Source organism: Neofelis nebulosa, chromosome 7, assembly GCF_028018385.1.
Source record: "Neofelis nebulosa isolate mNeoNeb1 chromosome 7, mNeoNeb1.pri, whole genome shotgun sequence".
In the NCBI taxonomy this organism is placed as follows: Eukaryota; Metazoa; Chordata; class Mammalia; order Carnivora; family Felidae; genus Neofelis; species Neofelis nebulosa.
The window spans coordinates 81,395,868-81,408,333 of record NC_080788.1 but is presented as its reverse complement, the minus strand read 5'-3'; the positions used below and the strand labels follow the sequence as shown (position 1 = coordinate 81,408,333).

The window sequence follows — 12,466 nt, the reverse complement described above, 5'->3', positions numbered from 1 at the left end:
AAAACACCAAAGGTTCAATCTAACTAAATGTACTTCCTGAATTCTATAATTTAGAATTAAAAAAAAAATAAGGCAGCTCAAAATTTTACCTTTTAAGTTTTGTTTCAAATACAATTGAGCTTATTCATGCAGGAATAAGTCTAAGCCATGACAATCTCTGAAGAATGACTGGGAGCAGATTTAAATCTATAAAAATGCTTTATCCAAAAGAAAAAACTACCCTTATATATTTAACTACAGTTAACAATAACAAAAGATGATGAAGTGCTTTGCAAAATAACAGGAGGGAATAATTTTTTAAAAACACCTGGAGCAAGAATACATTAAAATTGTAAGATTTTACTAAATTAATTTTATACCAACTTCTTAACTTGCATACAACTCTCCACTGAGCTCCCTGAATTGCATTACTAGATCTGTACAATGGAGACAAATTCAGGAAAGATGTTATGTAATGACTAAAGTCATAAGAGTCATACTACTATATTTTTGAAAATACTTGGAAATTTTTGAGTATTTCTATCAGTATCTCATGATAAATCCTCCTGCAGTATAAAAATGAGATTTTTCTAAAAGGTACAACTAAATTTTGGTTTGTATTTTATAGCTCTGCAATACCTACAAACCTGCCAGTCAACAGGTCATTAAATAACGTAAGAAAAATTTCTTTCTAGCAGAATACTTTAGAAGTTCATGAGCCCAGGGACAGTTCTTTGTTTTTGTCTGGTCTTTACAACCACATAACACCCAAAGAATCATTTACCACTGCTGCACCATAGGATATTCACATACTGTCAGTGATTAAGGAAAACTTCAAGTGTAGAGAATGATAAAGGAAAGGCATAAGAAACAGTACAACTTCTGAGTTCTTTGTCACCAACTATGAGATATCCAGGTTTTGTTCTTTGCCTAAGTGAAGGCTTGAATTGAGTTAATCATTTAAAAAATCAATTTTATATTACTAATAATTTATATACAAGACTAACCAACTTTTACTGACTGAAAACAAACTGACCTGTGGCAGCTCACAGCAAAGAATAAACATCAGAAGGAAACCATACAATTTTCTTTGTTCAACAAATGTTACCTTACTCATCTTTAGAAACACAAAAAATTTCTGTAGCTCAATAAAAGATATAAATGAAATATAATCAAATAAAAAACTCATTAACTGTTTAAAAAATTCCCAAGCATAGGGGAGCCTGTGTGGCTTAGTCAGTTAAGCGTCCGACTTCAGCTCAGGTCATGATCTCACAGCTCCTGAGTTCGAGCCCCACATCAGGCTCTGTGCTGACGGCTCAGAGCCTGGAGCCTGCTTCGGATTCTGTGTCTCCCTCGCTCTCTGCCCCTCCCCCGCTCATGCTCTCTTTGTCTCAAAATAAACAGTAAAAACAAACAAACAAAAGCAAACAAAAAATTCCCAAACATTTTTCAGTGTTTTGGGGAACTGTTTTAGAAATAAAATGTAAAACATTATCGTGTGGGCTAGCATTAAATCTTTATTAGCAGCAAGCCTTACTATAGACATAGATTTGAGAGATAAAAGTCTCATAAACATGAATAGCCTACATTAAGTATCACTATTTCTAAAATCCTCAAATTTAGATACATGAACTAGAAATTTTATTTGGAGAAATAAATAAAAAATAAATTAAAAAAAAAAGGATTCTAAAAACCCTTACTGGTTTTATGACCATAGTTATGTTCTATGATTTTAGTCACTAGAAAAGGCTGAATAAAAACAATGTTAATCTTATCTCTGATGATGTAATTGCTTAAAAACAAACTGAAACAGGGGCGCCTGGGTGGCGCAGTCGGTTAAGTGTCCGACTTCAGCCAGGTCACGATCTCGCGGTCCATGAGTTCGAGCCCCACGTCAGGCTCTGGGCTGATGGCTCGGAGCCTGGAGCCTGTTTCCGATTCTGTGTCTCCCTCTCTCTCTGCCCCTCCCCCGTTCATGCTCTGTCTCTCTCTGTCCCAAAAATAAATAAAAAAGCATTGAAAAAAAATTTAAAAAAAAAAAAAAAAAAAACAAAAAAAAAAAACAAACTGAAACAGAATGTGCACAGAAGTTAAAAAACAATCTAAGCAAAGTAATACAGCTTTACACCTAAAACAGTTAAAAAAATTTTTTTCCCTTTAGTTCTCCTAGAATTAGCCACTTACTCTATACTGCCAGCTGGTCTATAGTGACTATTTCTAATTTGCCCTTTACAGCCTTGGGTTTGGGATGATAATCTGATGCTGAAGTCAGCATTGAGATTGTGACAAGAATTGCTCCTGTCTTGATTATCAAAACCCTGGTGAATGAAAACCAGTTTGTGGACTTCCCTGAATGCTTTTTTCTTTTTCCCCCCAAGTAAGCTTCACACCCAACACGAGCCCAACACAGGGCTTGAAATCATGACCCTGGGATCAAGACCTAAGGTGAGATCAAGAGTCATACACTTAACTGACTAAGCCACCCAGGTGCCCCAAGAATGCTTATCTTGAAGACTATGTTACCCAAGTAACTAATAAGATGAAATGTGTGGATACCAGAAACACATTGGAAATGAGGAATTATCAACGATGTAGGGATGGAAAGTTGTCAGTGAAGTAAAGATAGGAAAAGGGAGGGGGTATAAGATGGATCATCTATTTCCAAAATTTTAAAATTATATACCAGAAAGGGATCTATGGATGAATCCAACATCCACATCTTACAGATGAGGAAATAATAAAATATAAAGGGGTGTTTTTTTCCATAATCACAGTATGCTAATGGCAATGAAATCAAGAAAATAAGATCACATGGACCCAATAAAACACATCCAGTCCTCTATCACTCAGTTTCAACAATGATCAACTCATGGCAAATCCTGTCTACTCTCACCTATTCCCCACTTTCCTAGGTTGTTTTAAAATAAGTCCTCAATAAAAAATCATTTCAGTTATCAATATTTCAGTATATATTTTCAAAATATAAGAACTCATAAAAAACTATAACACTACTAGCACAACTAAAATAATAATAATTTCTTAATACAGTAATATCCAGTTAATGTTAAAATTTCCCTATTTCAAACATTTATTGTTGAGTTTTCTCATTCAAATCACAAACTTAAGGGCCACACACTGGAGTTAGATGATACACCTTTTAACTTTTTTTAACCTACTGGTTTCCACTGCTTGCAATTTATTTGTTAATTCATTTGAAAAGAGTGATTATTTTAGCAAACAATCCAAAGTGAAATAGAAAACTTCTAAATTATGCAATTTTGTGCTATATTATTCATCACATTCTTGTACAATTATCCTCGCACAAATAAATTCCAAATCTGTGAATATCATTCAAATGGTTTTATGTGATGCAGAAAACTTATGTTGCCCAAGAAACGAAGCATAAAAAGCTCTTAAAGGCAACATAGAAAACTGCACATGAGACATCGTATTCTTTTTATTTATAACTTAAAACATTTACTCAGATTAAAAAATGTAAAATAATAGAGATTTTAAGAGTCATAAAGTACTCAAAACTTTGCAAGTATGAAAGTGGCAGAATTCATCTCTAGCAGTCTCTTCTCTGGTCATCTCTTTCCTCTTAGTTCCCAAACTGCCCCAGATCTCCCATTGCAGTACTGCTAAATTTTAGAACATTAGGGCAATGTAACTTTTAAAATGGATTTCTATTAGTTTAAACATTTCTAGAACAATAGACTCTTTTTTAATTATTCAACTGACAAAGACTGCACACATATACACACATACATGTATGCACCAAGGTCTGGGAAGGATGTAGAGAAACTAGCACTGTAAGTCAATGCTAGTCGGTGTACCTTTTCTGGAGGGCCACTTGGTATTATTTACTAAGAACAATTAGAAATGTTCACCCTTTTGATTCTATAATTCAACTATAGGAATTTATCAGATAGAAGTAATCAGAGACAAATACCCAGAAAAAAACTAACATTTAAATATTAGGTATATATCCATCAGAATACTCTTTTTTTTTTTTTTGAAACAATTAACAAATGATTGTATTAGACTGTTTTTTTCTTATTTTCAAAAATGTTTATTTGAGAGAGAAAGTGAGCGAGAGAGCACAGGGGAAATGCAGAGAGAGGGAGAGAGAAAATCCCAAGCAAGCTCTGCACTGTCAGCACAGAGCCCAGTATGGGACTCGAACTCATGAACTGTGAGATCATGACCTGAGATGAAATCAAGAGTAATGTGCACTTAACCAACTGAGCCATGCAAGTACCATTTTTTTTTTTTTTAAAGTAGGTTCCACACCTAGTGTGGAGCCCATCGTGGGGCTTAGGCTCACAACTTTTGAGATCAAGATCTGAGCTTAGACCAAGAGTTGGACACTTAACCAAATGAGCCACCCAGACACCCCTAAATATTTTTTAGTATGACTTTTCTTTTTACTTCAAAATATAAAATGAACCATCCTCCCACAACAAAAAAATCACATTTATTTCCTCTATGTTGAGCCTAAATGTCTCATTAACTTACACTTTTAAAAAAATGCATGGCTCTTCTAGTAGTAGTGGCAGAAATATCCTACAGATAGAGATAACTACCAATCATTCCAAAATTTACTTCTGTAAGTGAGAAACTGCCTATTTCAAAGCAGTTTGTTACTTGCAATGTTAAGAAAAGCAAAGGGATTTGAGGTTACAGATGATAGTTTTTATACTTTATGAACTTTAAACAAACTTTTGTGTTAGTACAATAAAATATTTAACTAGATCAGTTTAGACACCTATTACAAACATCACTAGTGGACATTTATGTGAATAATAAGCTCAGAAAGTAAGAACATTCCAAAAATTAAAGTCTGTAATTTGTCCATACTATGAGCTATTCCACTATTGCGATTTCCTTGTAAGAGTAACCCATTAAGAAAAATATGTAATTCTCCTTAAACATAAATTTAACTACATGTGGCTACACAACACCCACTCTATCTACCGAAAGGCAGACATTATCTTAGGAACTGGTGGTTCCCTTTTTGTCTCACATAACAAAATCATCTTGTCCATAGTTAATGCTAAATAACTATCATTATTGGTGGTGTGACAGAGATTCTCTCTTGACAAAACTTTACTCAGGCTCCTCTGACCTCTCTTTCAATGAGGACTTGACTTCTGAACTTCTGTGTCCATATTTGCACAGCCCACTTTAAAAAGCATCCTGCTAAGTTAGTTTAGCAAGAATCTCTCATTTTCTATACCTGATTACCCTTCTTATCTGGTCAGGTTCCTCATCCTCTCATCTCCCAGGTGATGTCTGATCTCATTGGCCTGCCTTCAGCAAGAATTCTGTTAGGGTGGTTTAGCCAGAATCCTCTTCCATCCCTGATGTTTCCTTTTAGTAATTTTACATCCACTGATTCCTACCCTGGTCCTTGGCTATAAATTCCCACTTCCCCTTGATGTATTTGGAATTGAGCCCAATCTTTCCCCCCAGGTACAAAACCTTACTGTGGTGGTCCTAATTCCTTTCACAGTGACCCCCCCCGAATGTCTGTCTTCCTATTTTTTCCCAAGTGTCATGAGTAATTTTCTCTTTAACAAGTGCTAGGTTAAACTGTAAAGTACAATACATTAATGTCTAATGTGCCCAACTTACTATTTTGTATTTTTTTTTTTTAACTTTTATTTATTATTGAGAGACAGAGACAGAGTATGAGCATAGCAGGGGCGGAGATAGAGGGAGACACAGAATCTGAAGCAGGCTCCAGGCTCTGAGCTGTCAGCACAGAGCCTGACGTGGAGCCCGAACCCACGAACTGTGAGATCATGACCTGAGCTGAAGCTGGACGCTTAACTGACTGAGCCACCCAGGCGCCCCTTTCCACCTTTTCACCTTCTGCAGAAGAAAGATGAACAGACTCAGGGAAGTAATGTAAACCAGTAAAAGAGTGGATTAAGTACTTACTAGTGGCTCTTTACCAGGAGAGAGGTAGACTGTGAGGGAATGAAAAGAATTCCTAAGAGGGATAATGAAGCTAAAAAGTGTTCCCAAATAATTAGGAAATAATGCAATCTGGAATGTATCCTAAGTTTGGAAAGTCAAGAGCCCTTTAATTAAATAAGGCATATTAGTTTTTTTCACTGTTCTTTACTTATACTACATGTTTTTTATAATAAAACATCACTCAAATAAAGAACTGAATACTTACTATATATAAAGTGCTATGGAAAATTCAAAGATTAGTAAAAAAAATTCCTTGCTCTCAAGGATCTTATCAAGATCCTTATCAAGAAGTAAAACATTCTATGTCAATTATATCTCAATAAAACTGGGGGGGGGCAGAGTAAAAAATAACATCAATACAAAATACTCCATGTAAATACTGTAAGGAAGATGAAAGTATGAAGAAAGCCCAGAGAAAGAAAAGATCAACCTTTTTCTGAAAACAAATAAACACTGACTATTCACATCTGAATAACTGATAATCAAAAAAATTTGGGCTTTAAAATCTTTCTCATTATAAACTGAAATATTTATGTGTGAAATATTATGTTTTAGCATTTCCTTCAACTATCTCAGTAAAAATAAGTAAAATAAAAAAATATAATAGGAATAATGAAACAAGAATGACAGGATGTTGCGTACTGAAGCTTGGTGAAGAGTTCAGGGAAGATTCCTATACTAATGTTTATTTGAAAATTTCCGTAAAGTAAAAAACAAATCCTATTTGAAAACAAACAAAATTAATGATGACTTTCTGAAGCAGAATACTTATATATTAGATTAGCAGAAAAAAAGAAAAACAAAAGTCACTAAAAAATGTTTTCTGTACAAAACTATTATTCCAAAATGAAGTGTAAAATCAGGCTATACTACTTTTGGGGTAGTTTCATTACCCCAAAACATACATTCTACTTAAAATATTTTATTCTAACTTACACAGACCTTTAGACCTTTAAGTTCATTTGCTTATTCTCTTAATATATGTTAAAACTTATATGCATTAGGTAACAGTTTATTATTCTAAGTAGGGTAAGTTCATTTTTCCAATCAATGTACTTTTACAAACCTGACAGTAAAGGAAAATCAAAGTGTCAATAAAGTCCAAATGAATTAAAAAAAAAAAAAAAAGCCTAAAATAACAGAGCCCTGAACTACACGTGTGAAAATATCATATTTTTAAATATGCCAGAAAGAGGCCCCTTGATTTTACTTTATTCCAAATATTTATAACTTGAATATATCTAGAAGGTATTCTAGCTAAGCAATCAACCTGTCAACATTTATGTTCAAAAATTACCAGAATGTTTTCTAACAAGTATACTCACTTGCTGTTTCAATACCAGGTTCTTCACTCCTTCCATCACAAACTGTGACCCAGTATTCATGACTCGTGATAAGAGACTAGGGACAAAAGAAGAGGATTACCCTAAGTATAAATTATCTTTCCAATTTGTTACAGATAAATCATTTGCCTATTACACATGACCTGCTGAGGCTCACTGTACCTACCACTTGTATTCTCACTAAACAGTGACCCGAGAAGTTTTGCTTCCAGATATCCTGGCTGCAATTTTATCTAACAATAAAACAGTGATAAAATTGTCTATCAATAATTATTAATAAAATGTAAAAATAAAAGCTACCCTCAAATTAAGCATCTTATTTTATTTTTTAAAGTTTATTTATTTATTTTGAGAGAGAGAGAGAGAGAGAGAGAGAGAACGAACATGAGTGGGGGGCAGGTGTAGAAGGATGGAGAGATGGAGAGCGAGAATCCCAAGCAGGCTCTGTACTGTTAGTACAGAGCACAACACAGGGCTCCGTCTTATGAACTGTGAGATCATGACCTGAGCCAAAATCAAAAGTTGGACCAACTGACCCACCCAGGTGCCCCTCAAATTAAACATTTTTCCATTAGCATTTGCTTACTTCATGTCCCTGTGTCACGGTATTCCAAACCTTTTCATTATTAGCGTATTGGCTTTGGTGACCTGTGATCAGTGATCCTTGCTGTTCTTATTGTAATTATTTCGGGGTGCCACAATCCTTGCTCATGTAAGCTAGCAAACTTAACTGATAAATATAGTGGTGTGTTTTGAATGCTCCATCAACTGCCTGTTTCCCACTCTCTCACCCTCTCCTGGTGCCTCCCTACTCCCTAAGATACAACAATATTGAAATTAGGCCAATTAATAGCCCTATAATGGCCTGTATGTGTTCAGGCGAAAGGAAGAGTTACATGTCTCTCACTTTTATTTATTTATTTTTTGATGTCTGATCTTCTTTGTTCTTCTTAGAAAATCTCCTTTTGATTGGACTCAGACTAAGAGATAGAGGTTCTCAGAGGACAGCTTCTGTCTCTTGGCAATCTGTTCCTGGCAGTTTTTTTGGCCTCCTTTATTCTCTTGGCCAAAAGTTGAGCATTTTCTGCAGCCTCTTCCTTCTTTTTTCTTAGTATGCTGTTTCTTCAGAGCAATATGCCGACATCTGTGTTGGAGGACACGTGGAATAACAAGATTGCTGAATACTGAGCGCTTTGGTTCCTGGTTTCTTACCTTCTCTGTTCAGGGACTTTCTCACAGCATACTTGTGGATATCATCTTCTTTAGAGAGACTGAGAAGTCTGTGGATTCTGCTAGCTCTTTTGGGTCCCAGGTGATGAGGCACAGTATTATCAATGAGTCCAGGAATATCCTTCCCCTCCTTTTTTTTTTTCACAATGAGAACAAGTTGAGAACAATAAGACTGACACCCACAATGCAACCTTGAACAGATTTGCATCCTTGGTCTGTAGCGGAAATGACCCTTACTCAGAAGGCAGACACAGCCATGGGTCAAAACACTCTGTTTCACTGGGAATCCTTGTTTGTCATTGCCACCACTGATTCAGACTACATAATCCTTCTTCACCCAGAGCATTAGCAGCAATTTCTGTGGCCATATGCCTCCATAAAAGGTAAAAATTCTGTCTGCTGTCCATGTCAATGAGTTTCTGGAAGCCAGCAGCTGAGAAAGAGATGTTCAACTTCATCCTAAAGCAGTCTACCTACCACCTCTGAGGCGCAGGAAAAAGAGCACATGTCTCTTATTTTAAATCAAAAGTTAGAAATAATTAAGTTTAGTGAGGAAGAAGGCATGTCAAAAGCTGAGACAGGCTGAAAGCTAAGCCTCTTGTGCCAGTTAGCCAAGTTGTGAATGCAAAGAAAAAGTTCTTGAAGGAAATTAAAAGTGCTACTCTAGTGAGCTCACAAATAAGAAAGTGAAACAGACTTAATGCTGATAAGGAAAAAGTTAGAGTACTATGGATAGATCAAGCCAGCCACAAAATTCCCTTCAGCTAAAGCCTAATCCAGAGCAACGCCCTAACTCTCTCCAATTCTACGAAGGCTGAGAGAGAAAAAAGAAAAATTTGAAGCTGGCAGAGGTTGGCTCATAAGGTTTAAGGAAGGAAGCCACTGAGAAACTTAACAGAAGGCCATGGGGGAGGGGAAGGAAAAAAAAAAAAAAGGTTAGAGAGGGAGGGAGCCAAAACATAAGAGACTGTTAAAAACTGAGAACAAACTGAGGGTTGATGGGGGGGGGGGGGGGTGATGGGCATTGAGGAGGGCACCTGTTGGGAGGAGCACTGGGTGTTGTATGGAAACCAATCTGACAATAAATTTCATATTTAAAAAAAATAAAAAAATTAAAAAAAAAAAGGAAGGAAGCCATCTCTGTAAGGTAAGTGCAGGGTGACACAAGAGCTGATGGAGGAGTTGCAGCAAGTTATCCAGATATAGCTAAGGTAATGAATGAAGGTGGCTACACTAAACAGTTTTCTTCTACTGGAAGAAGATGCCATCCAGCACTTACACAGCTAGAAGAAGTCAAGACTTGGCTTCAATTGGCTTCAAAACTTCAAGGACTCTTATTAAGGGCTATTGCAGCTGAGGACTTTAAATTGAAGCCAATGCTAATTTACCATTCTGAAAATCCCTAAGAATTACCCCTTAAGAATTATGTTACATCTCCTTTGCTGTGTTCTAGAAATAGAACAAAGCCTGGATGACAGCACATCTGTTTGCATGATTTACTGAATATTTTAAGCCCAGTGTTGAAACCTACTGCTCAGAAAAAAAGACACCTTTTCAAATATTACTGCCCACTGCCAACACACCTGGTTACTCAAGAGCTCTGATGGAGATGTACGCTGAAGTTAATGTTGTTTTCATGACTGCTAAAAACTTATCCATTCTGCAGCCCATGGATCAAGGAATAATCCTGACTTTCAAGCCTTCTGATTAAAGAAATACATTTTGTAAGGCTATGTAACTGTTACAGATAGTGATTGCTCTGATGGATCTGGGCAAACTAAACTGAAAATCTTCTACAAAGGATTTACCATTCTAGATGCCAGTAAGAACATTCACAATTCATGGTAAGAGGTCAAACTATCATCATGAAAAAAAGTTTGGAGTAAGTTGACTAAAACCCTCATAGATAACTTTAAGGGGTTCAGGACTTCAAGGGAGGAAGTAACTGCAGATGTGGTGGATACAGAGAACTAGAATTAGAAGAGCCTGAGGATAGGACTGAATTGCTGTAATCTCATGATACAACTTTAGTGAATGAGGAGTTGTTGCTTGTAGAAGGGCAAAGAAAGTAGTTTCTTGGGAATGAATCTACTCCCAGTGAAGACTGCTGAAATGACAACAAAGGATTTAGAATATTCCATAAATTTTGTTGACAAAACAGTTGCAGGGTTTGAGGGACTGACTCCAATTTTGAAAGAAGTTCTACTACAAGTAAATGCGATCAAGCTGCATGCGTGGTTACAGAGAAATCGTTTGTAAAGGAACAGTCCATTGATGCAATAAACCTCACCATTGTCTTATTTTAACAGGACGCAGCCACCCCAACCTTCACGAACCACCATCCTGAGCAGTCAGCAACCATCAATATCATGGCAAGACTCTCGACCAACAAAAAGATTACTGAAAGTTCAGATGATGGTTATCATTTTTTAGCAACAAACTATTAAAAAGCCTCATTTAAAAAAATGTTTATTTATTTATTTAGGGAGAGGGCGCATGCACACGGGGAGGAGAGAGGGTGGGTGAGGGCAGAAAGACAGGAGAGAGAATCCCAAGCAGGCTCCACACTATCAGCATTGAGCCTGAAGCAGGGTTTGATCCCATGAACGGTGATACCATTACCTGAGCCCAAATCAAGAGCTGGATGCTCAATCGACTGAGTGACCCAGGCACCCCAGCAATAACTATTTTTAAATTAAGATATGTACATTTTTTTTTTTTAACATTTATTTATTTTTGAGACAGAGAGAGACAGAGCATGAACGGGGGAGGGGCAGAGAGAGAGGGAGACACAGAATCGGAAGCAGGCTCCAGGCTCTGAGCCATCAGCCCAGAGCCTGACGCGGGGCTCGAACTCACAGACCGCGAGATCGTGACCTGAGCCGAAGTCGGACGCTCAACCGACTGAGCCACCCAGGCGCCCCAAGATATGTACATTTTTTAAAGACAAAATGCTATTATACCCTTAATAGACTATAGCACAGTACAAATGTAATTAACATGCACAGGAAACCAAAAAATTAATTTGGAGTTGTTTTATTGTATTATTTGCTTTATTGCAGTGGTCTGGAACTGAACCCCCAATACCTTTGAGCTATGTCTATAGGTTTTAGGCAAATTACAATTTGGAGAGAACTCCCTGCTTTCCTGATTGCCTTACTATTAAAACAATAAAATTAATGATAGTAAATCAGGATAACTTGTTTTAGGAATTCAAAACACATCAACATATTGAAAATGTATATGGGTGTAAGTATTACAAGTAAGTCAAAAAGTTACTATATTCTCTACATCACAGCAGCTAGATCCAGTCCTGTGTTTATACAATCTCCCCACAATACATAACCTCTATCACATAAAAATGTGAAGCATAACATACCTGGTGAATTTTACCTCAATTCTGAAGAAATGTTTGAGTATTTAACAACAAAAGTAACATCAACAAATGACCTGCCATATTGGGCACATATTTGTGGCTCAGTCAATCTCTCATTTGGGATCAAGGGATGTTTTGTGGGACAGAATGGTATTCCTGTATTATGATATCAGAAGGCTAGGGATAGCCTTCAAATCATCAAGATTTTCTTACAACACATTTTATTAAAATCCTCAACTACGAAATCCACAAGAAATCTTTAGGCTTTTAATATTCAGTTAAGATTTTAAGATATGGAACTGGAAAGTCTACTAAATACATGAGAGTAATTTCCAAATAAATTCCCTTTTCCCTATCTTGCCTTTACTCCTCTGTGAAATCAAAGGATGGACAAGGTGGAAATGCTTTAACAGAAACAAGAGAAAGTAATCTTTGTTGGAATGAAGAGTTCAGAGGCAATTCCCTGGTACCAGGCAACTCGAGGCACTGCTAACCTACACAGCACTGTATGAAGGTGAGGCTACCTGGATTCATTCTGTCAAGCATTTAA

General features: G+C 36.5%; 1 protein-coding gene across 2 annotated transcripts in view; it reads right to left on the bottom strand.

Moving 5' to 3' along the window:
* Nucleotides 1-12,466, bottom strand: part of SCFD1 (sec1 family domain containing 1) — a 117,880-nt gene that overhangs the window by 24,931 nt on the left and 80,483 nt on the right. For both annotated transcript variants that reach the window (XM_058738727.1, XM_058738728.1), the window contains exon 19: nucleotides 7,293-7,368. In XM_058738727.1, the coding sequence (XP_058594710.1) occupies nucleotides 7,293-7,368 (76 nt within the window). The remainder of the gene's footprint in view (nucleotides 1-7,292; nucleotides 7,369-12,466) is intronic.